At 41.0% G+C, this 24,940-nt stretch overlaps 2 protein-coding genes across 4 annotated transcripts; both read right to left on the bottom strand.

The window, feature by feature from the left end:
* Window positions 1–244: 244 nt before the first annotated feature.
* LOC117839695 (uncharacterized protein C630.12) lies at window positions 245–5,877 on the bottom strand. Of its 2 annotated transcripts, none has more exons than XM_034720088.2 (13): window positions 5,487–5,877; window positions 4,843–4,881; window positions 4,551–4,729; window positions 3,492–3,627; window positions 2,752–2,848; window positions 2,497–2,559; window positions 2,323–2,423; window positions 2,043–2,077; window positions 1,437–1,494; window positions 1,287–1,361; window positions 1,058–1,215; window positions 707–967; window positions 245–616 (listed from the first exon to the last, which is right to left on the bottom strand). In XM_034720088.2, exons 1-13 carry the CDS (start codon window positions 5,622–5,624, stop codon window positions 373–375), a joined length of 1,584 nt encoding a protein of 527 aa, XP_034575979.1. In that variant the 5' UTR covers window positions 5,625–5,877; the 3' UTR covers window positions 245–372. The 2 variants fall into 2 exon arrangements, with proteins under 2 accessions (XP_034575979.1, XP_034575980.1); XM_034720089.2 differs by having other exon boundaries at window positions 2,497–2,556; window positions 5,487–5,876.
* An 11,744-nt stretch (window positions 5,878–17,621) lies between these two features.
* On the bottom strand, window positions 17,622–24,886 carry LOC117838941 (uncharacterized). Of its 2 annotated transcripts, none has more exons than XM_034719147.2 (13): window positions 24,706–24,886; window positions 23,906–24,043; window positions 23,759–23,828; window positions 22,758–22,809; window positions 21,769–21,851; window positions 20,876–21,689; window positions 20,223–20,325; window positions 20,014–20,144; window positions 19,311–19,374; window positions 18,668–18,803; window positions 18,422–18,516; window positions 18,191–18,314; window positions 17,622–18,110 (listed from the first exon to the last, which is right to left on the bottom strand). In XM_034719147.2, the coding sequence occupies exons 2-13, from the start codon at window positions 23,980–23,982 to the stop codon at window positions 18,042–18,044; spliced, it is 1,818 nt and encodes a 605-aa protein (XP_034575038.1). In that variant the 5' UTR covers window positions 23,983–24,043; window positions 24,706–24,886; the 3' UTR covers window positions 17,622–18,041. The 2 variants fall into 2 exon arrangements, with proteins under 2 accessions (XP_034575038.1, XP_034575037.1); XM_034719146.2 differs by having other exon boundaries at window positions 19,143–19,374; window positions 24,706–24,884.
* Between the last annotated feature and the right edge of the window lie 54 nt (window positions 24,887–24,940).

Consider the following 24,940-nt stretch of genomic DNA (forward strand, 5'->3'; position numbering starts at 1 on the left):
CGTAGAAATCAGCATTACAGTTTCAATAGAGTAAAAGGGGTTCATCTCACCCTTTTTGCATTTCATGATGATAGTTTCATACATTGGATTCATCCTTCGCACACTACGTTACCAGTATAAAGTATAGCCAAAAAAAAAAATCCTAGTGAATAATTGGTGGTCGTCAAGTAATGATCCATGTGAAGCCAACGGAAAGCCTTACCATCTGACAACTACGAAAGGTTGTACGTAGTCAAGAACATGATTGCCCAGGTTAAATAGATATATTATTTCACTCCTCAGCAAAAACCAAATTAGTTTTTGCATGTGCAGTTGCTCTATAGATATCAATCAATCTACTGAATTACTGGAAGGACTAGGCTCTGACATACTTCAATGGTCAATCCAGTCCTTGAACAGAAGCATCATGTACAGGGGGACATTCAGGGCGGCAATGACAACTATCGACTGAATGACACGGAACAGCCGTTGGAGCACCTTCCTTACTTTTGATTTGCTAGGGCGGGCCAATTTCGCTCCATCTTCTGATGTCATCTCGGAACCCATCTCGACAAGAATAGACGAATCGGGCTCCAGTTGGTGTTTTCCCGCTGCTGCCCTTGCAACCACACTTCCACTGCAATGAGCATTGGGAAAGCATACAATCAAATGAAAGAATGATTCAGTTGGGAAAAATATCTGTAAGCATCATCCAAGATGCACATACCGTCCTACAGTTCTGGAGTCTGAGCTAGCACTTGGGGCCTTTGCCACAGCCTTTTTAACGAGGTGCATGGACCCTTCCGCATCAAAAACCATTTCATATTCACCATCTTCCTCGTCATCTTTTTCTTTGGTTCTTGAAAACAGTTCAGCACCCACCGACCTCATGAAGCTTACGAATGTGTTCATGCAAGGAACAGAACTGATACCATTGGTTGGCCAGAAGACTAGCAGAAGGATGGTCACTGCAAACTGGCAGATATACCTGTACAAACAACAAAAATATAAATATAGTTTCACTGTAAATCGGTCAGTTAATAAAGAGAACAAGCAGAAGGTTTGTTAAAACCATTACCAGATATAAATATGGGTTTGTTTAGGCAGAAAACAAAGGTTCGTCATGACTTCAGGCTTCAGATCAGTTGAATTCTGTGACATCTTGGGCCCAGCAGATAGCAGCATAAAAGATGGATAGAGATTTCCTTGCTGCCAACTTATTGTCCCCAGTGTATGCTGCGACATTAAAAGCTCCATTAGATGCGAAACTTGGAACATGTGGCGCCAGAAAGTTGCAATTCTTTTACCTCTGTTACTGGCCCAAAAGGAGTGGAGTGGACAACTGTGCATTGGTCATGGTCATGGCCTGAGAGCACAAGGACCTATAGTGGCATTAAACAGATTAGGGGATATGGATACATTGATGCAAATCTCTTCAAACAGCGAATGAAGCTTACCGGTTTCAATAAGCTTAGTAAAAGGTCAGAAGTCTCTTTAGTTAGATAATTCTGGTAGCTGCAACAAAAAGGTTGTCTTATGTCACTCATTATTGCTTGGCCAATATTGGAACAAGTTCTGAAAGTCAATAGTAGTTTTTGAACTGGTATGACCAGAAGTAATTTTACAGAAAATGCATTGAGAAAAACCAGAATGTGAAAATAATAGGCTGTTTGCTTCCCAGCCTTGACTTGCCACGCCAAGATGCGGCGCGCCACAACATGCATGGCTGTTGATTGGTTGGAGCAAAAGATTCGGCAGCCACAGATAAAACAAAGCACTCCCGCCGCAGAGTGGTGCCAATTTTCGGCGCCTAAGCTGTGGCACCGCCACACTGCTGCGTGGCAAGTTGTGGCTGGCTACCAAACAGCCTCTAAGAGACCTCAGTATCAATTAATCACATAAGAAATTCTTGTACAGAGAAGAAGATAAGCAAGTGGAGCCCAAAACTAAATCACAAGTTAAACCAACGATCGTACTTTTCCAAGTGAAATGATTATCATTTTTGTATACAACATTAATTGAACTTGAAACCAATAAACAATGGAGTGTAAAGAAGAACATACGTGATTCCTTGGTCTAAGGCAGCATATGATACCCTCTGCAGCAGAATAAAAACAATCAGAACTGTTCATGTCATCATGTGGTTAATTGAATTGGTTATGTCACAACTTGCATAATATTATAAAAAAAATCTGGAGCAATTGTGCTACATATGAAAAAATATTTGTGTTGACAATTAAAATGTGCATGATACAATGTAAGCCTTATGGCCAAAAGTGGCATAATTCAAGGAATTCCTTTTAATAGCACAGGTAAGCACAATTAGTGGTAACAAGAGAATACCTGATTTATGACAGGTGAAGAACGATGTGGGCCACAAGGAGTGTTATCAGGTCGGTAGAGTGGAATATGTGTTAGTAGAACCTTTGGGTTTGATGCATTACCTTAAAGTGAAGAAACAATAGTCAAGAGGACAGCACTTGTATATAGTGCGCAATCATCTGTATAATACCATACCTGGAGATAGAGTTTTAATGAACTCCCAAGAGGAGGACCTTTCTTTGCTCTTTTTAGATCCTGCTACCAAAGTAGTAACAGTTTGTTAGCTGTAGAAACCAGAAGCACCAGAGGGAAACAGGGAACAACTTGAGAATTGAGATCATTGGTCATAAAGAAATGAACCATATATATAGCTTCTAAAGTATGAATGTTTGTACTAGCAGTGTGGATTTCATTAATGCTGTAATTCATAGTGGAGGCAAAGAAACATACCATCAAGTGTTTGAGCATCAATGACAACAAAGTCCACCTTCCCAGCAGAAAATTGGTAGTTTCTTGATCCAAATTCTTTTTCATACCGACTGAGAACCTACATGAAAAAAAAAACATGAATAGTTGTATGAAAAGATTTGTCTTCTCGTGAACTCTACACAATTACAAAAATGTCACAATCATAACTAGACTTAAGGTAGATATTGTCGTGCACTAATTTTGGTAAGATCTATATTATTCCAATTATGGTCAGTCAAGTCAAATTTGAGAAATGGTTTAACTTCAGATCGTAATGAGAACATTGTTAAATATCTAAAACGTCTCTAAGTAATATGGCAAAGCCATGAATTACTGACCAGCTAAGACAAAAATAGGGACAGAGTGGAGCAGCTGTTCGCAATGATTGAAAAAAGAGGCACTATTTGCAGCAATGAACAAAGCAATACACTAAGCTCACAACATCTTGCAAACTTAAGTTCTGAATCTGCTGCCCTCGGTGAGAAGTACAAATTCATGTAAGGGATGTCAACCAGAGTTGGAGCAACAGGGATCAAGTCCAGAAGTATGTTGGTCCCTTGATGAGAAATTACTTAGAATCTTAATGACAAGCCTAGTTTTGTCTAGAGGTGTATGGCTGTATGCCTGCTAAAATACCTTTTAAAAAAATTAGCAACATGAGATTTAAGAAAATAGTAAATGGATTGCTCAGGGAAAAAACACACACAACTGCAGTTAATCACCTCAGGATGAACAGAGAAAAATGCTGAGTAACCAATATCATGATTTCCTGAAAGGTAGTAGATTGGGACATGTGGGTTTGACCTCTGTTCATTCAGGCTGAATATATGCTTAAATCGAAATAATGATTCCTGCCACCTGAAAGGTTTGGAATACAGATTAGAGGGAAATTTACAAAGTGAAATGTAGAACGAATTGATCATTCTGGGATGGACTATGCTCAAAGTAACAAAATGTATATCACTGAAAAAACTAATGAAGAAAAATAACAAAACAAACAGAAAGAATATGAAGTATCAACAAGGTCATCACATGGAGGAAACATTATATCGCATGAAAAAAATTAATTCTGGGAGCTTTGAGCAATTGGCAAATAAGTGGGGGAACATAACAGAATGAGGATGGAGACAAGAACAAGCAAAATTTCTGGGGTTTATTCATGGATGAGAAGCAAGACTGCTAGAAAGAAATATGCACAATCAGTATTGCTACATGACAAAAAAATGTTTTTATTATCATTTTTCCTGACCAGTTCTAAGTTGACATAGGATAGAATAGTTCCTCCCAAGAAGATGATGACATGTTATTAATATATACAAGTTCAAGTCTATTTTGGGTTAAATTGCTACCATCATGAGTCATGACACAACAGTAATCATGATCATTGGTGTTTTGGGTTTTCCAATTCGTAAGAAGGTTAATAATACATCTAGTTGCTGGTAAGAGTCAAATAGATGAAAATTCATTCAGGACAGTATGCCTGTACCTGCACAGGCATAAATACTACCTATACCTGTGAACTGTGTGTAGGAAGAGTTAATAATACATCTAGTTGCTGGTAATGGTAAGAGTCAAATAGGTCACCTGTAGATATTATACATTATAATTGATTTTAAGCACTACATATTCCAGTTAAATCACTTTAAATTGTATCATCATCTTTTCAAGCATACATAGTAGTTCCAAACTTCATAGTACAACTTAGTATTAGATTTAATGTTGACAAGTGAACTTCTTGTAACAATTAAAAGGTCAACTAGAATTCAGTATCCGTGCCTTACTCTTCATCGGACATGTATGGGCCTCCATCAAAGTGATCACCAAGAAATAAGACCACATCAGGTTTGAATGGCAGTATAGCAGATTGAAAGGACCTTCTCATGTTCAAATCTGTGTAAAACTCAGCAGCTTGGAGAGCAATTGAGCTTGATGGAAGACCAAGGGACGTGCTGTCCATAAGCTGCAAAAGAAAATCTTTTTCAGGAAGGAGCAACACACATTCAAACAATTTTTTTATACTATTACTGAGTTAACGGCACAGTTGCAGGAGATTATAAAAGCAGAGGAACTCACCTGTGGATCAGCAACAACAGCAACCTTCACATGGTTATTCTGTCGAAGAAAAGTTCAAGGGAGAAATATGATTGTAAGATAACAATGACATCATGCAAAATTGTTACTTGCTGGTCGACTGAAATTTCATGCAAAGTAATATGGTCATGACATAACAAAGATTTCACGCAAAATTTCTGACTGAATGATAAAATCAAAACCACCATTACCAGCCCCTCTTACTACTCTGTGTCCAATGAATTGTTTAGGATTAGCCATAAAGAGTGGTGGAGATGGAATGTACCCAAAAGGAAAATTCCATTATGCAGTTTCACTACAAACCCTAGCATGATTTATGAGAAAGCCAACAAAACACTGAAAAGCAATGCCTTATCAAATCTAACAAGCCAGTAAAATCGCATTGCTGCACAGGCTCAATACGTGAGAATTCATTCAGGACGGCATACCAGACAACTTTTTATTTTTCTGTCTGGGAGAGATTGAAGTGTGTGCCTATGCAAAGCATGAGCGTGCTCTACGATACCCTATTAATCCAGGCGGTGCTAATTTTTGGATCCAGACCAAAAATTCAAAATACTAGGAAAACCCACAGGCCACAGCTAGAACCCCACACCGCGCCCAAATCAGCGGCGTCACGCACTCACCGGCGGCGAGGAGGACGGCGACGGCGAGGGCCACGAGCACGCGAGGTAGGAGGCCCAGTAGGCGCCCATCTCACCGTAGAGCACCGTGGCCGCCCACGCCGCGCACAGCAGCAGCGTCAGCCGCGTGGCGCTCTGCATCTCCGCCTCACCCGACTCTCACCGCTCCGCTGGCGGGGCAGGTGCTTTGTTGCGGCGGCGGCGGCGGCGCGTTGATCCCGCGTTGGAGTGGGGTTTCGCCGGAGGGGGGAGTTGGACGCAAGCAAAGCGCAGGCGGAGTGAGATCTACTGATCCAATCTCCGCTTGATCGCTCGTGGAGTCGTGGTGGAGAGTCAGAGCCGAGTAGACGTGTGCTCGATCAGATCCAATAGGCCGTTCTCCTTCCCGCACCAGATGAACAGTAACGAGACGTTTAAGGCCAACTGAATCTTCGATGGTGTTGGGTTACCTCAACTGTAACGTAATCTGATCGCTCTGAAGGTAACGAATCCTATTATATATATTTTATTGTGACAGTTTGTAATTAATTGACACTGTAATCGAATCTCTTACCTAAATAATATTTATACAAGCTTGTTACTCCTCCTCCCCGATCACAATCAGATACAACACCTACACCGTAATCTGATTACGTTACCAGAGTGCAACCAAATAAAAGGGTAATCACTCATTCCGCCGTCAAATACACCGTAATTTGATTCCCTTTGCGTTTACATTATCTTAGGACGAATCAAACACTATCTTCCTTGAAACATAAAAAAATATATGAAAATGGGTTGAAAGTAGTTTACACCTCCACTCTATCAAACACTATCTTCCTTGAAACATAAAAAAAATATGAAAAATCAAACACTATCTTCCTTGAAACATAAAAAAATATGAAAATGGGTTGAAAGTAGTTTACACCTCCACTCGCTGGTGCATTTGAAGTTCTCTTCAAAGGCTGTAAAATGGGACTTTTCATAATTTAGTATGGAGTTATATTCAAATTTCTTAGCCATGAATATTTACTAAAAAAATAAAAGCTCATGAATTTGGAGAATAAAGGAGCATGGAGACACATGGAACTCCATTCTCAAGAGGGTGTGGTTCATGTGTGCTGCTATGCCATTGAGCTTGATCTGGATTCTGACGGGCCTGTGCCGCAAAAGAGGAGCTGAATAATACCATGTGCAGAGAAGGAAGGCTAGGGGAGAGAGAAGAAAATGATAGAGGAACACATGTCGCGAGAACCTGTATGTTATCATCTGTACTAGATATGAGCCTCTCCCTTAGGGCTTCCACAGCGTGGAAATGATGCTAGAAAAAAATATAGACCTCACAGTTAGAATGGGCATCAAATCTTGAAGAGTTGCAGCGTGTAAAATTTTAGACACCGATGCTATTTAAGCACTGCTGGGACCCACGTGAAATAAAATACACAGTGTTATGTCTATTCCTCGCTGTGGAGGAGTACCTCAGCAGCGTCAACATGTAAATTTACTATTGATCAGTACTTGGACCCGTATGGTTACTTTGGCTTATTTTTAAGCACTCGTCACATCGAATGTTTAGATACTAATTAGAAGTATTAAACGTAGATTATTTATAAAACTCATTACATAAGTGGAGGCTAAACGGCGAGACGAATCTATTAAGCCTAATGAGTCCATGATTTGACAATGTGTTGCTACAGTAAACATTTGCTAATAATGAATTAATTAGGTTTAATAAATTCGTCTTGCCGTTTATTTCATCTGAGCAATTAGTTTTATAATTAACTCATATCTAGTCCTCTTAATTAGTTTTCGAATCTTCGATGTGACACGGACTAAAAATAAGCAAGTTGAACCAAACACCCCCTTGGCACTATAGACTGTACTCGCCTCACTCCTATTTTTTCTAGCACCACATGGAGATAGCATTGCTTGCTACAGTGTGCCATGTGATGCTCAAATCCTCTCTTTCCTCTATAGGCATCACTCTGGCAACACATTGTGGAGGGCCTTTAGACCACCCACCACCTGTTTAGCCTATACCGAAAGGACCTATAGCCTAGTGGTTAAAGCACATAGTAGTCTAGGCATAAGCATGCCCCGTGAAAGTGAATTAAACAGATTTGGAATAAAAAAAATTATATAAAATTGGACTGGGACTTTCACTGTTAACTTCGGTTAAAAATAAAAAATGACCCCAAGGCCACCCATGGCTTGATTTTGGTGAGTCCCATCACACTAATTAGCTCCTACAGGTTTGGTAACAAGTTGTATTCTCACCCAATCACCGCTCGCCTTTGTAGCCATTTTAGCCACAAAGTAAATAAGATTTTTATTCAGGCTAGCGCAATCCATGCTTAGGTCTAGTTTAGTCATGATAAATTATTCGATTCTAGATTTAAACTTGGCCCACTTGTTTGGTGAGGAATGATGAAATAGTTTTCTTTATAATAAACCTCATTTATTACAAAAATACATTCATGTTAAAATCATCTGATAGATTATTTTATCTATGATAACTATATTCTTGACGTAAAAACATGGCTTGAGTATATTTATTTGCACATCAGTACACACCTGTTGTAGATCATCGTCCAAACTTGTAGAAGATGTGGAAGCCACTCATGGGATAAAAAGATGCCCTTGGGATTGAAGACATGAGCAACAAGTTGATGATGAGTGTGCAAGAGGCACCCTAATGCCACCACTCTCTGTTAGTGGTTATCCTTTGTAATAGGGCCCTAAAGAAAATGTTATTGTTTTGGTTTTGTTTTGTCTTGGTACTTTTGAGTTTTTAATGGTATGACAGTTGGTTTCTTAGTTGAGCTAGTGTAATGTGGAGATAGTCCTTTTGTGTAGTGTTGTCAAGTTAGGAACCTTAAATTGTGCATTGCTGTTGACGCTAGTAGCTCCAGCTTGTAAGACCGAATATGCCATGTTAAGATTTCAATAAAGCCTGACGAATGCCTTCAGTCTAAAAATATGAAGGGCTACACACCCTTGCTAAAAAGCTTTAGATCAAAGATTTTTTAAGGTTTGGTATAAATCACTCCTACCTTTCTCCACCTTGCTATGTTGCTTTTTAAGCTTCCAACATAGTCTTTAACTCAAACTACTAAGAGACATGATGGGTTCAAAAGAAAACAAATAAATGACATATCAATTGGACTAACTAGGTGCATAAATATATTCTCAAGAGCAATTTATGAAAAAAAAAATCTAGTACAATGCATCATTTCAATAGATAAAACATTACTTTTATATAGTGTCAATGCGCATGGACCAAGACAAACAACTAATTCAGATAAACTGTTTACAGGTTTGAAATATCACTACGAGTATGGTGAGTGTTTTGATGTATCCAGTCGATAGCTACATCAATTATAGAGCATAAATTCCTCACTTGTTTGAGTATTATTTCTCAACCTTCCATAGAAGCTCAAAAAAAAGCTCTTTGTAGCAAGAATATTGATCCTTCTTAAAATGCCCTTTTAACTTGTTTCCTTGAATGAGCTCAAATACAAAAGCATACTTCTCTAGATTATTGCCAATAGCAAATGCAACCAATCCTACTAGAGAAGGCACCACTAGATCCTTGTTTGTTGTACATTTCCTTGAGGATCATGAAGTAGTGTCACATTCTTGCTAAGTTTTGGAAGGGACTTACTTTCTCCGCATTCATCCTAAGAGATCATGTGATACAAGTTACAAAAGAAACAAAGAGTTAAGATAGTGTGTAGATATACAAATAAAAGAAAATTAATTCAAGAGCATGCCATTAGACTTAGATTCAAAACATTGTCCACATACCATTCTGAATTTTCTACTTATGATGTAACATTTGTATTACTGTGTGTGCCCCATTAATAGATTTTGTGCATGTACCACCAACCAATGGGGTACACACAAAGTTCCACACAAATTTCCCATGGAAATTATATTCAATGTGTAAATAATTAGTTCCATGCAAAATCAATAAGTTGGCAGGACCAAGTTTCATTATTTCTTGTGATGTTTTTAGCAACACCCGAATTTCAATAATACGTTGATGGCATCTCTACTTTTAAATAATATTTTGTTGCAATTTTTATATCCAAAAATAATAGTAAATAATTACAATTTAGTTAATAAAAGGTTGTATTTACCCTTTTGAGGCACATCCTTCATAGATTTGTTACAAGAGGGAATTCTATTTGACTTTTGTATTTAGTTCCATTGGAATATGTGCAATAAAAAAATCATGCACATGACATGAGCAAGTTAGCTTGACAACAAGACATGAAAATTTTTAGAAATCTATAGACTATAATTACCAAGTGAAATAACGTTAAACATAAATAAAATTCTATGGTATGTATATTTGAGTATGAACTCTCACCTTCTAGCAATTACATGAATACCATGAATTTATGGCATGAGTACAATTAAAAGAGGTGAGTACTAAATAACACCTGAAAATAATCATGAGATCATCTTCATGTTATCACTATAAAAGTAGTTTTTATCACTATCAAATGCTTTTTTTAAACCAAAATCATAATAAATAAGATTATTGATTATTTACCTTTCCTCCTATTATAAAATGAAGCTCCAAACAATCTATCATTTGCCCTCTGTGAGGAACCAGAGAACTCTTCTAGGATATCCAATTTTCTAGTTTTTTCAATCCCACTTAGGGAAAAATGATGTATCAGATGCATCATGTGTGTCTATGTCCATGTTCTGCCTTTCACCATGTTGCAAAGTATCCCTTACATCCATACTCTCACCTTTACCCTTATACTCTAAAGTGTTTGCAACTGCCTTTCACCATGTTGCAAAGTATCCCTTACATCCATACTCTCACCTTTACCCTTATACTCTAAAGTGTTTGCAACATAATTGCTCACATGATCTACATCTTCTTGTAAACCACCCATTGTGTTGTGCCCCTTGTAATCCTCATGAGGACAATGTGAAGTCTTAGTTGCATCAATGCCCATTAAGCCTTTTTCACATTCTTTGGTCACATCCTTGCTAGGACAAGAAAGAAATGTTGATTGCTTCTCACAACCTGTTAAATCGAAGACCTTAATTGAAAAATGTGAGTGTCCATCATAACCAAATACTAAAAATTCACCAAGATTGATGTTATGATCAATGAAAAACTCATTCCATCCATGTGTGAAGTAGAACCCTTCAGAATCTAGAATTAATTTTGCATGCCATGTATTTCCACTTGGGCCTTTTAGGGAAACCACTCCAAGAGGCTCATTCTCCATGAATTTATTGAATGCTTGGGGTATTCTTGTGACGACCGACCCCAAAAATCTTCTAGTTAATCTTAATTTGAGTCCCTAATCCCCTGTCTCAGCTTTCCCGAGTTTAAGTACTCAACCTCCAGCCCGGTCCCGACCCCTGAGACCCGACCCCTCTCAGCTGGTTCCCTGTTCCGACCCCGCCGACCCCAAACCCATACCGCCGGATCCTTCTAAGTCTTCCCAGCAGTCTCTCTCTCTATCTGAATAGTGGACCATCCGAGATTGACCGGTGGACCCACAAAATCTTTTCCCCAGATCTCCCACGACAGACGCAATCGAGTAGCATGCCCGTCTCAGAGCTTCTCCGTCGCGTGGCTCGTTTTCTCCGACACCCGCCGCTCCACCCCGTCGCCGGTCGCGACCGGATGGATATCCGCGCCCCCTTCCCCAATCGCAGCGGAAGCCCTCTGCAACCCTTTCTGCAGCACCTCGCTGCTCGCGCCCATCATCACCTCGCCGGACCCCCGGATGCAGAGCCCGATGCCGCCCATCTTTTCCGTCGCCCCTCCACAGTCGCGCCACCCCGGTCCGCGCTACGCGACGATTCCTCCTCCGCCAACCCAGACCACGGCCGCGACAGCTCCTTTTCCGCCCTGTCAGAGCTACGCCCCCGACAATCTGTTGCTCCGCGCTCGCCCGCATGACCACAGCCCGCCTGTCTTCTCACCTGTGTGCCCTCGCTTCTAGCGCCGTTCCCCTGGTCACTTCCATCAGATCTACCGCACGACGACGCCCGCCTTCGCCAAATCTCAACCACCGGCAAAACCGCGCCTGCGCCGCCCTGTCTTCGGTGCCCAATGACCACTGGTGTCATCCCCGAAGTCCTGCTCCACCGCCCTCATTGCTCAATCGCCGCCCCGGCAGCGCACTCCATCGTTTCTTCCCGGTCCTCGTGCCGCTCCAACTCTCTCTCTTCCGCGCGGCTATAAAAGGGAATGCCGGAGCCCCGCCGGAGTCCCCTTCGCCATCGCTACCCTCCCGCTTTTGCTCCTTGTTCGTGCTCAAAGCGCTACCGCCTAAGTCCCTGAGGAACTCTCCTCTTCGCTCCACACCACTTTCCCCAATCCACCTAGCCGCTTGCTCCTCCGCGCTGCGCAACAGCTTGCTTGTGGTCCACAAGAAGCACCGCTGCCGCCGGAACCCCGCCGGACCTCGCCTCTGTCCAAGCCTTAATTCTTCCGCCCAAGTATGCTCTTTTCCGACCCCAACCTTCACCTGCAAGATGAAGGTAAGCGGCCGACCCCTTGTCCGCCTCGTCCGACCCCTTTTCCGCCTCGCCCGATCCTGTCTGTTTCGCCGACCCTTTCTCCGCCTCGGTCGAGGGCTCGGCTGTATCCTTTTCCTAGACCCGAGGGTATATGTGTAAAGATTTGGGGACTCCTCTACGTTAAGTCTGAGGACCCCAGCACATCTATTCCTCTAGTTTAAGGGTCTGATCATAAGTTTCTTCCCATCCGACCCTTTTACCTTGTTCTTCTCCAACCCAAGCGAACTTTCTCACTCTTTCTGTAGCTATGCTACAAAGTTGTTGAGCTAGAACTTGCAAGAGTTGCTGTTGAAATAACCGTCTAAAGTGCTAATCCTTGCATTGCATTCGTGTAGAGCTGCGTCTCGCTGACGGCTTCTACGAGTTGTACCCGGCGCCCGAGGACGAAGCTGCAGCAGAGCTCCCGCCCCCAGAAGCCGAAGCCATCCAAGCAGAAGATCCCTTCCCTTCCTCCTCGTTCGAAGGCAAGCCCCGGAGCATAAACCCAGTTTTCCCCAAACTTGCGCATGCCTTCTTAATCTTGTTTGTGCATTTACGTATAGGAGTTGTTTGGAACCGTAGATGCATGACTTAGATCCCTTGATCTGAACACTAGCTGTTGGACCGAGTAGATGCTTTGCTTAAATAGGAAGCGGTAAAAGCCGAGTGATTTCCTGTCACTCGCGAGTTGTAGGAGTTGGTTGGTTCTCCTTCTGTTACAACTATAAGGACGATGGACAGGGCAGGGTTTGGGTAACTTTTTGGTGGTCGGCTGATCGCCCCGTCTGTCTATGAAACTTGCTAAGGCCCGACAGTGGTAGTGTTCGTGATCAAGTGTTTGAAAGTACTAACCTCATACTTATTATGGGATGAGGAAGCCGAGTACCGGATTGAACCTAGACGTGAGCGGTCGCCCCATTGTCCTTGGAACGGAGTTTCCCCTGCTGCTGCACGTGGTGGCAAGCGTGGTCACAGGACGGCAGAGGCCGGGTCTGTGGAACCTTGCACCAAAGGAAATGGGCCCGACACGGGTTAGGGAATTGATGGGGAAGGCCGACACAGGAAGCGACCCTCGGTGGTGCGCGGATGTCGTGAGGTTAGGTTCACCATGCATGGTTAAAGAACTCGAATCGATTCGTCTGCCTCTCACAGTTTGAGACTGCTTGATCGCTATGCTACCCTGAGTAATAAAGGAATCTGATGATGACATGGTCTTGATGATGATATATATACCTTTTGGTTGGTTCTATGTTTGTCTAGAGTAAGTTGCTAACTTAGACCGGTTAATGAACCTAGAATCTGAGCTAAAACTTTGAAATAGGGATCTACTTAGTGCTTCTTGGCAAACAAACCCCTCAGCCAAAAGAGCCCTGCATGTCTAGAGTGGTGGAGTAGCTTTACTCCTGACGGTTAAGTCTTGTTGAGCTTAGTAGCTCAGCCTTGTTGTGGCTTTTCTCTTTCAGGTGAAGTTGCTGCTCCCGAGCCTTCTTCTGTTGGCACTTGGCCGCCCCAACTCCCTCCGGGTTGGACGGTTGAGTGGGATCCCTCCTCGGACGGCGAGGAGAGGGATCACTGACGTCCCGGTTGGCCTCACCAGGGATGTCCGACCCTGACGAAGTAGCTTCCGCTTGTTGTTTTACCTTCTGTCGTTTCCTTTGAACCTTGTAAAACTCTGATATTTGTTTTTAATGTTGAACGAAATGGTCAAATTGTTTAACTCAGTGGACTTGTTGTATTCTCTGGAACCGCTCACCTTCGTGTGAGTTTGCTAATTTGGTCCTGTTCAAGTGGTTAAATCGGATGAAATCCGACGGCACTTCGTGTCAACTTGACTAATGCATGAGTGTCGCGTATTAGGCGACTTAACCATGTTTAATCAAGCTGATCCGAGGTGGATCCGCCACAATTCTCTACAAAAATAAATGGAGAATAATGTTTAAATAGTGTAGATGAATGCTTGAATTCTCAGCACTAAGCTATAAAATGAGTAATAGAAGAAGATAGCTAGTTTTCAATATACAAGTAACTTCTACTATTTATATGTGATAGTCCAAAAGATAGAATAAATCACCATTATGTTTTGTCTCAAAACCAAAAGAAAAGTAATGGAATTTGTCTAAAAGCAACTAAATAATGTTGTTTGCTTCTTAGGACATTGCACATACTTATCGTTTTTTTTGTGAACACTTAAAAATATGATAATTTTGTCTACATGGTGTCCTAGATGAAAAACTTGTACAATGTAATTTTTGTCTCCAAGACATCGCGTAGAAAAAATCAAATATATTTTATTACCCTCTAGGAAACATTCGATGAGTGAAGGCCTTTGAGACCAAGCTGCAGCTTTTTAGTGTCCCTTGGAAAAATTTCCCCAAAGCAAAGGGTAAAAAAATATAGGCAAGACATGATTTTAAATGCAATGCAAAAAAAATGATGAATACGATTGCTTCATCTACGTGCAATTCATTTAAAAATGCAATAATTGTATCATAGGTCAAAAATAGTAGAGTATACAAAGATGCTAGTTCTGATGCAAATTTCTATAACACAATATGTAGTGATGTACATTTTATGTACATACCTATGTTTAAAATATACTTTATACCAATCCCTGAAGTAGATTAACATTTATAAGCATAAGAGTTTGCTTGTCTATCCACTCAGGTAGAGTGACTAAAAGTTGTGTACTGTACACTACCACAAGGGTCAAGAATTTTTTTATCAGTAGAAACACTCCAATGGCCAATAAAATGAAAAATACATAATGAAAAAATAGAAAACAATGGTGCAATGGATTGTCTAAATGAAAATGAGGCTAAGTATAATATATCTTGGATGTCATATGTGAATGCATCATCAACTTCATAATATTCTCTTATAACTCCACAATTACATGAAAGGATCTGTCTTAACAAATACAATTAACAAAATCACAACCATAAATAGTAAAATTTTGCATACAATAATTTCTAATATATATGGTTTGGAAAAGCTAATAGAGTATAACATTTATTATATCTCTTGTGACAGTCAATAATTGAATTCCTAGTTTTATAATAAACAATAAAAGCAAAATAGGGGTGCTAATGAAATAATTAAGCAAGGCATTCTTAGGTAAAAAAGGACTAGTTAAGAATTAACCTCAGTTTTCCTGAGATAATAAAGAGACATACCAATTTTTCAACTGGCTTCTCAGACATATTTTCTTGAAGAACTGAGGATAGATATTTTTGCCCTTCACACCCTCGTTTTGTTCTGCCACCTCTTGCTTCTTTTCTTTCTTTTTATTATTCCCCTCCCACTCCCTTTGGTTTTCCTCCTCAACTTTCTTATTTCTTTTCTCTTTCACCTTCCTGGACTTCTTATCACCCTTTTTTTTGTGTCCATTATTCTCCTTCTGCTTGTGTTCTTCTCGCTTGGTCTTCTCTTTCTTCTCTTATTTCATTTTCATAGTCATCATATCTTCCTCGATCGTATTCTCTTTCTCCTTCACAACTACCTTATTCAACCTCTCCTTCTCCATCTTCTCCTCGTACTTCTCCCCTCCTGTAACGCCCGCAGAAATCACCAACTAAAACCACCCGTTAAAAACTGTCTTTAAAATCTTTTACCTCCCCTTCCTCCTCCGTCACAAATCTACAAAAAGATCAAGGCGCCTTAGCCTATTGTCACCCACCCTTCAATAACTCAATTCCACTTTCATCCAAATCTCCCGCAGACTCGATTCTATTGTTGCGGCCCATCTTTCATTGCCAGAACCTATTTATAAATCGCATGTGGTAGGGCCACTTTGAGAGGATGGTGGAGGTACGGGAGCGAGATGGAGGTAGCTAGGAACCTGCAAGAAGGATGGAGGAGAAAGTTGGAGAGAAATAGATGTGGAGAAAGAAGAGAATGAATTGCAGCGACGGTGCGAGGAGATGTCTAGGAGGAAGAGAACCAAATCTATATTGGTGTTGGGTACTTGCCCGCTTGGTCTAGGGTTTATTGAACGTCAGATGCACGGAGTGGAAGAGGAGGATTAAGATGGGCTGAGTTGCTTAACTAGGCTAATCCCTTGGACAGGCCCATTTGTCTTCTCTTCCTTTTGTTGAATTTTCCTTTTCCCTAAAGCTATGTAGTTGTGTATGTGGCATCGCCTTGCCTTACTACATCTATAAAAGCACCAAGATAATATGCACTAACCTGCCACGCCTTACAAGATTTATTGAACTTATTGTAGTGGCTACTACTCCCACAATCTTGTTTAACTTTTGTCTTGTTGATATCCTAAAGCGCTAGTTTAGAATCGGGTATTTCATCCGTGTGATTTAGTAAGAAAATTGTACTTGATTATATGAAGGGAATAGCTAGGTGCTAGTTGGAAAGGAAACAAATGTTCAAGGAGTACTTTTAGATTTTTGTCTCAAAACTCTGAGTAAAAATATGCTATGCGCATAAGTTGATTTTTTGTTCGATATTCATCCTCTTCTGCAAATATTCGGTTGGTGAGAGAGAAAAGCATTTACAAGCTGATTTATATGCTAAAAACTATACAGCCTCGGTACCCGTTCTTCTCTATGTTTTCAATAATTACATGGATGACACATACACACGCATTTGCAACACACCTAGGCTAGGTTTGTGTCCTAGCCTAGCCTAGCCTAGGTGGAACTTTTTCACCTAGGTTCGAGTCCTGATTTAGAGCTTGCATTTATGGTTGGCTTTGTCAATATTAGACCTGAGCAAACTACAGTCTGGGCTAGTAAAAAGTTAGGTTTCTTTTGGGTCTAAAATCTTCACCCAAGCCTGCTCGTTAACCCTATCGGACCAATAAAATCGGGTTGGTCTCGGGCTCAGGCGGGGCCACCCATCAATTTTTTAGTGTATATATAATTCATTTTACTGTTCCGACAAGGTCGGACTTTTTTTGGGGGCCTTAGAAATCAGCACCACACCTGAACCCTAAATGAGTGTTAGGCCGGGCTTTAGTCCGTTGGGCTTGAGCAGGGCCGTCAGGCCGGGCCGGGCCTTTTTTACTCTAGTCTAGTCAATATCAAGATATGTCGGTCCATAAGAGCGTGCGTATACAATTGTTTGACTGTGTCTTAATTATAACTCAGAAAAAATGTCCTACGCACACAATTATTATCACTAAAGCCACTAGTATATATGTGAAATATAGTAACCATTCTTGATCTAACATATCAGAGGACAAAATTAACCATATAGCTCCCACGCTTTCAACTGTCATGTTAGTAGTTTTCATGTCACTTATTCGGGGCTCACCACTAGACTGAATACAAAACATTATGTGTCTGGCCAATAATGATTCATCGTCCAAGAAAATCTATGGTATGGTCCCATGCACACGCAAAAAGGATAGGCTGGCGATTTGGCTAAAAAAACATGAGTGAAGTAGACAAACTTGTTCAGAGTGTCATCTATCCGGAACCCAAAGTATTAATTCGTACATCTAGATCCCGAAACTTATTAACTGTATGTCAATGTCAAAATATCAATAATTACTCCATCCTCCATCCGTTTATAGGTTATTTTAACTTTTTTTAGTTCATAGATATTTTAACTTTTTTTAGTTCATAAATATTATTGTTCACCAAGACATACTGTATCCAGTTAAAAAAGCTAAAACGGACGTACAATTTCAGAACGGACAATTTCAGAACGGAGGGAGTAGCATATACTTTGCCTATTTGCGTGCCAATCTGGCCATCTCTCCCCACCTTCATAACTTACATGGAGCTCTCGTCCCAAGTCCCAACCGCCAGGAGAACCCTCGAACAAGTTTAGGGTTCATGCATTTTACTCAAAATACATCCTCTAAATGATAAAGCAAGATAGTCCGAGCAGAAGCCTGTAAACTGTGTCAAGCAGCCGCCTACCTAATCGTGATTTCAGGCAGGAAAAATTACAGATGATTTGTAGGGACCAGAGATATGGATCAGGCCGTTTCTCATTTCCTAAGTCATACTCAAGGTCCTTCTGAATTGCTCATAAGCTAACAAAGATGGTTTCTATCACCAGTGCCACTGCGCCTCAACTATCCTGCTCTTCAAAGTATGCTGTTATGGCTTTCAGCTTTCCATTGAGGAAGTTCTTCTCGACCTGCAGGGACAGAGAGACAGACCATTGTGACATGTTTTGGAAAAGTCCATTTGGCACAAAAACAGTAAAAATGGACTTGCCTCAACTGCCCACGGGGGATCAACTGATAATGACATGTCAGCCAATTGGTTTAGGTCAACATTGCGAGGAAGAAACATCACTACCCTTGACGCTATCATAGTACCAAGTTTAAAAAGGGAGTACCTGAAGAATTCACCAATGACATAGTCCATCAAAGAAAAAATAAGTTGACATTTGTAAGAACAAATGGAAGAAAACTACTCTTTTCAAACTAGAAACAAGGAACTAACCCATCACAAGGCTTAAGCATGCCTTTCATATCATAAACATCAACTTTGGCATAGTCAGGTCCACCCCAAGGAGGTGACATAAAAGCGGTTTCTCCCTACGGAAAACAGTTTGCTTAATTAATACAACCAATTAGTCCAAATAATGACAGAAGATCTCCAGACTTCCTCCCCTTTATAAGATACAGATACGAAGGTGAATAATGTTGAAGAAATTATAAGACGCAGTTTCAAGAAAAAAGAGATTACCTTCAGATGAGGAGCGATATTGATAAAATCATCTACAATAAAATCTATGTGGTCATTTACTCCATAAATGGATGCATTATGATGCGCGCAATCTATCTTTTGTGGATCGATATCAACTGCAATAACATGCTTGCACCTGGAAAAAGGATTTGATATCGTTAATGTGGAAGAATATAATTTTATTACTGCAGAAGAAACACTCATAGCATAAAAGAAAATTCACTTTTAGCTACACTGTACAAACAAATAAGGCTAGTTCTACTCAATTGGCATGATCATGCTCAAAATATTCATAATAATACCTCCATGTTAAGTAATAGTCTATTCTTCTAAAAAATGTATTAAGTACCAGCAGAACTAGGAAGATTCCGTGAGATAACCAAGTGGCAAAAATGAAGTTCCTATGCAATATCAAGTGTTCACGCTAATAATATAGTTCACCACCAGAAGACTTGATAAGATAGCAGTGACGCACTTTGTGGCAAACTGGATGGCATTTCCGCCAACTCCTGTGAAACAATCAATTATTACCCCCGCACCAACACGAGATGCATGATGCTTTGCTATTGGCTCTGGCGTGACTGAAAACCACCCTTCTTCATCCATCTTTATACCACTATCAAAAAGAGAGAAAAGTGAGTACCGCTGAGTCCAGTACTTGATGATATCATTGGAGATGTTCCCTGCCATGTCTTGGCATGAATGATCTGTAGAACAATTGAGGTTGTTATTCACAAAGATGTAGAAAGAGCACAAGAAAGGAACATAAGAAAATAAAAATATTACTCAAGTCTCACTAAGCCATAACTACCAAGCTAAATTTTAAGAAGACCTAGTTACCTAGACAAAAGTAGGAAATCAGTAGCAGTCAACACAGTGCATTTGTGCAAAGAAACCTAGAAACTATTAGGCCCCGTTTGGTTCATTGGAATTGAATTCCATCCTAATAATTATAATTTAGACACAAATTAATTAAGCTCATATAATTGTATGTGGAATATAGTTGTATATTATAGTTGGTGATATGGGAGAGATACTTATATGCTGCACTTCTACTATAGAGAAGCGAGTCTAAGAGCGTGCTATAAGAATTGAATTCCATTCTAATAACCATAATCTATAGAATCAATTTCCATCTCCCACCCCATGAATTTAAGATAGGCTTATATCTAAACTTTGGAAAGTTGTGGAATGCCACATTCCAACATAAATTAGCCTACTCCATTAAATAGATTCCAATTCCTTCAAAATGAAGGGACCCAAACGGGGCCTTATGTAAAAGTAGAACCTAAAATTGTAATAGGAACAAACTCCTAGAAAGCAGATGCTGAATATTATCGTCTTACACGACTGAGATCTCCTTACTCTCTTTTTCTTTTTGGTGCTAGCAACATCCTGGTCCATCTCTAACACATCAGTTGTTGAATCATTGTGTTTATTCTTAGTGTATTGTCCTTCATGAAAGGTAGTTATCATACTGCATAGATGAACAGATATTAACAAAAAAGTATGACAATAACTTGGCAAACATTGTTTAGAATATGATCTCATCTACCTATGAATTATTGGCTCTTCATCAGGAATCTTAGATAAATAGTGCAATTCGCTGCAATGATCTTGTTCCTGTGCATCCAAATGCTTGTCATCACCAACCTGATCTGCGATGACGAGATATAATAAAAATGCATGATATCACTTAAACAGAAGCAGCAGCAGCAACAAAGACTTTAGTCCCAAACAAGTTGGGGTAGGCCAGAAATCACAACCAATGGCCCAAATAAGTGTTATAACTCAAAGATAATGACAAGGCCAACACATGAATAAATAGGAGACAGAGGTGATGACAAAATTCTACAAATGATGGAAGCACATCTGTGTTCAGGTATATAGATTTGTATTGCACCTAGAAGCAAGAAATTGATGGCAATAATCAATGTTAAAGCATTAACAATTAAGTTTATTGTGATTTTGAACCCAAAATATATACTGCAGGTATGCAATAGGATGTCATTTAATATTTCGTAGTGCAAAACTCAATACTTCATGCGGTAATGGATTTCAGCACCTTATTAAATGTTTACTTTCCATTTTCACATGTTCTCAAGTGTTACATATTGAATGTTTTATCATAATAGGCGTCACTATTCGTAATATTAACTGCAAAGAATAAGACTGAAAGCAATTATCCACAAATTGTAGGGTTCTTACTGTTCTCTTGAACTGCCATGCTTGTATGCTTAGATCCCAGTTTGACCAGCTCAATTGTTGCATCTCTGCTATTGTATGATGCAAAATCCTCCAATCCTTCAGGAGGATACCACGTGGACTCTTGTGTCTGGATGTTGTAAAAGTAATATCGACTGTAGAACGGATCCCAGACAACCGTCCAATCACCATATTCATAGCAAAAGTTGCTGGCAGAACTTTCAGCATGCTCATCAACAGAAGATTGTTCTGCCAAACTTGGACAAGCTTCTAGGCCAAAATCATTATTATCATGAGGTACCGACAGAGTTTTCACAGATAATTGATCTTCCTTTGTAGACAATCTTTCTTCCTGACAAATGCTGACACATGAGCGTGCAGATTCACCATCAACAGAGTCATGCCTCAACATCTCAGACTCTAGAAACACACTGTCAGCAGCTTGATTTTCTTGAATAGGATATTCTGCTTTTGCTGTGTTGCCCAAGTTATCAGGAGGCTCAGAAGTCCCAAGTTCACATTGATTTTCAGCTTCATAGCCCCTTTCAGCAGAGTAGATGGTGCTACAGCCAGACTCTTCTTGTTCTTCAACATAAGGTCTGCCTTCCTGCAGCATCTTGTCAGTATCATGACAGGATTCGTTGTAACCTGATGAATTGCACGAGTTCGTGTGCTCCGAAACGGCCATCAATTGAACATCACTTTCTCTATCTTCAGTGTTGGAGCATATCCTCACAGCATCATCGATTTGAGTGCTTCCTGCTTCGCATTGTACTTGTCTTCCTTTTTTCTTTCCCTTGTTGCCTGTGTTCTTGTTCTGTAATGCATAAAAGAATTAAGCAACAGATTAATCAGCAAGGAAACTGTACTTAGTGTTGCATTATGTGAGCACTGACCGCTTTACTTGTGCTGAATGAAACAGGAAGCCCTAAAGAACCCATGAGGTTGGCCAATTCCAAATCTTCAACAAACGAGTGGCCTATTGATAAACAGAAACACCATAAAGTACATAGTAAGAAAAAAGTTCACATATAAGGGAAAAGGAGAAATAATACACTGATTTTTTGTCCCAAACATTATGTGTCGGCAACATCGAGTTATATCATGTGAGGCATGAACAGATGCTGCAATAGTGATTTTAAAAACTAAGGATTAAACAACCACTTGATTTGTCAACACCAGCTTTCCCTCCCTACAGCAATTCCATGGTGATTTTCCTCCCATTTGATCCACATAACGTCACCAGGAACCTGGAACCATGCCGCATTCCTCATCCTGGGAACTTCGTCACCATTCCAGGAACGCACAAACAACCTCATCCCAGCCTTGTTGAAACCTTTGCAAGTAGAATACTGTGTTCCGTAGTTGCATCGACCCTGGGAACTTGGTGTATGATCTCCCCACCTCCTCCGAGGACATCACTAGCACTGCTAGACCACGAGGGGACAGCCCTTTAAATAATAGTACTAAAGGTATATTTTGACTTTGGTTAAAGATTTGGTCCTTCTTTGGTGATTGCTTTGTTCATAAGAGTACATCTCCTTTTTTTCAACAGCGCCAGTGAAGTCAGCAATGTATAACATAGATCTTAAAGTTCATCCAGGTCCAGAAATCAGGCAATTAACAGAACATATAGATTCAATCATAAACACACAGGTGCAGAGGTCCAGATTCTCACTTAATCCAATGGAAAGACAGTGGTCTGGAAGTTAGCAGTATGGATGCATGCCAAGATCCAGATTCTCAAGACTTTTCAGATGACATGAATATTTTTTCTCAATGGGTCTTTTCCACAAAAAGTAATGGACATTGTAATATCATCTGTATCAAAATTGTGACTGAAGGAGTAACGAAGTTACTAGAATACAAGGAAAAAGCATCTAACCTTTGTCAGTGTCTTTGGACGCTTTATTGCATGGTTTATCTGCATGGAAGTCCTGAAAAGTTGAAAATTGTCGATTTGCTTTCTATATCATAAGCCTCATAGGAATTTGGAGGGTGCATAATAGAAGTAACAAACTTGACATAGTCTGCCAAGGAGCTAAATTTATTGACTTGTTCACAGCAAAAGGAATTCCTCCTAAAACTAAAAATAATTTTGAAATCACTGAAAAACTTTTTAAAAAGTGTTCCAATAAGACAATGCTGTTGGTCCAGGCATGATCTAGTTCACACTTTCACAGGTCATCTTCTCAAAGGAGATAGAAGTGTAAAGTAAACCATTATCTATTTGGTCAACCATAAACTTCTATATCAGAATCGAAAAAGGGAGTGCAGTGTAGCTTAGTTGACCACTAAATCCAGAATCCATAATTTAGAAAGATACAACTTAATTTCCCAATTGTTGTTCAGTAACACAAGCTGCTGCAAGGTAGTGTAATGTAGCAAGTTTCCATGTCAACTATCTTCTTTCAAGAAAACAGTACTTCAGGAGTAATCACTTGAAATATGTTATTATGGTTCTAGCCTGACCAAACTGAATATAGATTCAGAGTTATTTCCAGGTAGAACTAGGAGAAATAGTTTTGCACTTACTGGTCCTCTATTGTGAATGTAGTGAATGCTATTTGTTGTGGTGAACTATTATCGGGCTATTTTTTCATAACAAACCTACCTCTCAAGGGCATGTGGCCTAGAACATTTTGCACCAGGCACTGTTTGGCCACAATGCTAAAACCACAACAGAAAAACGAATTCCTTGTGCTAACTAGACTCTTAGGCAAGTTTGAAATCGTGTGACAGGCTTTCTTGCTCCAAAATTCAGATTCCAACAAAATAGTAGCTGGAAGAAGTTAGTCAGATGGTACTAGGGGAAGCAGAGGCCTCCCCCAATGAGAGAGCTTAAAGCGAGCGACACCAAAGGGGAGAGCGGAGTGAGGAGCGTACCGCGGGAGCAGCCTCCGCCGAGCGCCAGTGCTTCTGGCCATCGCTGGCTCCGGCGGCATACGAATCGTCCCTGCAGCGAGCCCGTCATTTGAGGAGATGGACCACTCCCAGAAAATCCTATGCTGAGAAGAGGGCGGAGGGGCTTACCAAAGGTGTACCTCGGTGATCCAGAAGAGCCTCCCCAGCTTCCGTATCGTCGGGGAGTCCGCCTCCGCAGCCGGCATCGCCTGCAGGGAGCGGCGGCGCCACTAGAGTAAGTGCGGGCGAGGCTGGAGCGGACAGTGGCTGCGGGAATCAGGAACTTGGGATTAGTAAGAACAAAACCTCGAAGTTTGGGTTAGGTGTGGGAATTGGGATTTGGGAATGCAAATGGGTCGGTGGGAATAGACTTTCATCTTAAGTTTGAACTAGATCTTGCGACTAGTATTCAAATGGATATTATACACATCTTGAAGGCTTGAACTATGACAATAACTAAATACTACGAACTTAGAGAATTTGTATACCAACAATTTTTCATTTATAAGCTTGAAAAATAGTTTTTAGCTTGGAAAAAAGAACACAAAAAACGTAATCCCTGGAGAAAAGATTATGGACTTTACTAACGCCTGCACAAGCAATATTTGAGGCGACGGCATGCAGTGTCCAGGTTCAATGAACCCGGATTGCCCCTGCCGCAGCCGGCCCCGGCCGCCGGTAATGGCGCCGCCGGCAAGCCGCCCTCCACCCCGCCATTCGTTAACTGAGGAAGCCGCTCGCCCCCGCCTGTTGTAGTCCGCCGCATCCCTCCCCACCCTCCATAGGCCACCGCCGCCAGACGCTCCTCTAAGCCCGCCAGCCATGGAGCCCTCCCCAGACAACCCCGAACCCGAAACCCTAAAACTAAACCGGCCACCACCATGCCTCAATCCGAGAGAGGGAGGAGGAGCAGAAGGAATAGAACCCACCTCGTCGCCGGCCGACTAGCACTACCCACCAGAGCTGGACGAGCACGAATCGGCGGAGGGGAGGAAGAGAGAGCGGCAGTGCTCGGACGGAGAAGGCGGCGGCTGCGGCTGTGGAGAGGAGTGCGCCAGTGTGGTAGGGGAGGGGAAGGTTGACTGTGCGCGTGCTGACTGCGGAGGCGTAAACGCCCTCTCGATCACGAACTACGTTCGTTTCCCAGATTACCTACACAAATTT

Source organism: Setaria viridis, chromosome 9 (genome assembly GCF_005286985.2).
Source record: "Setaria viridis chromosome 9, Setaria_viridis_v4.0, whole genome shotgun sequence".
NCBI lineage: Eukaryota > Viridiplantae > Streptophyta > Magnoliopsida > Poales > Poaceae > Setaria > Setaria viridis.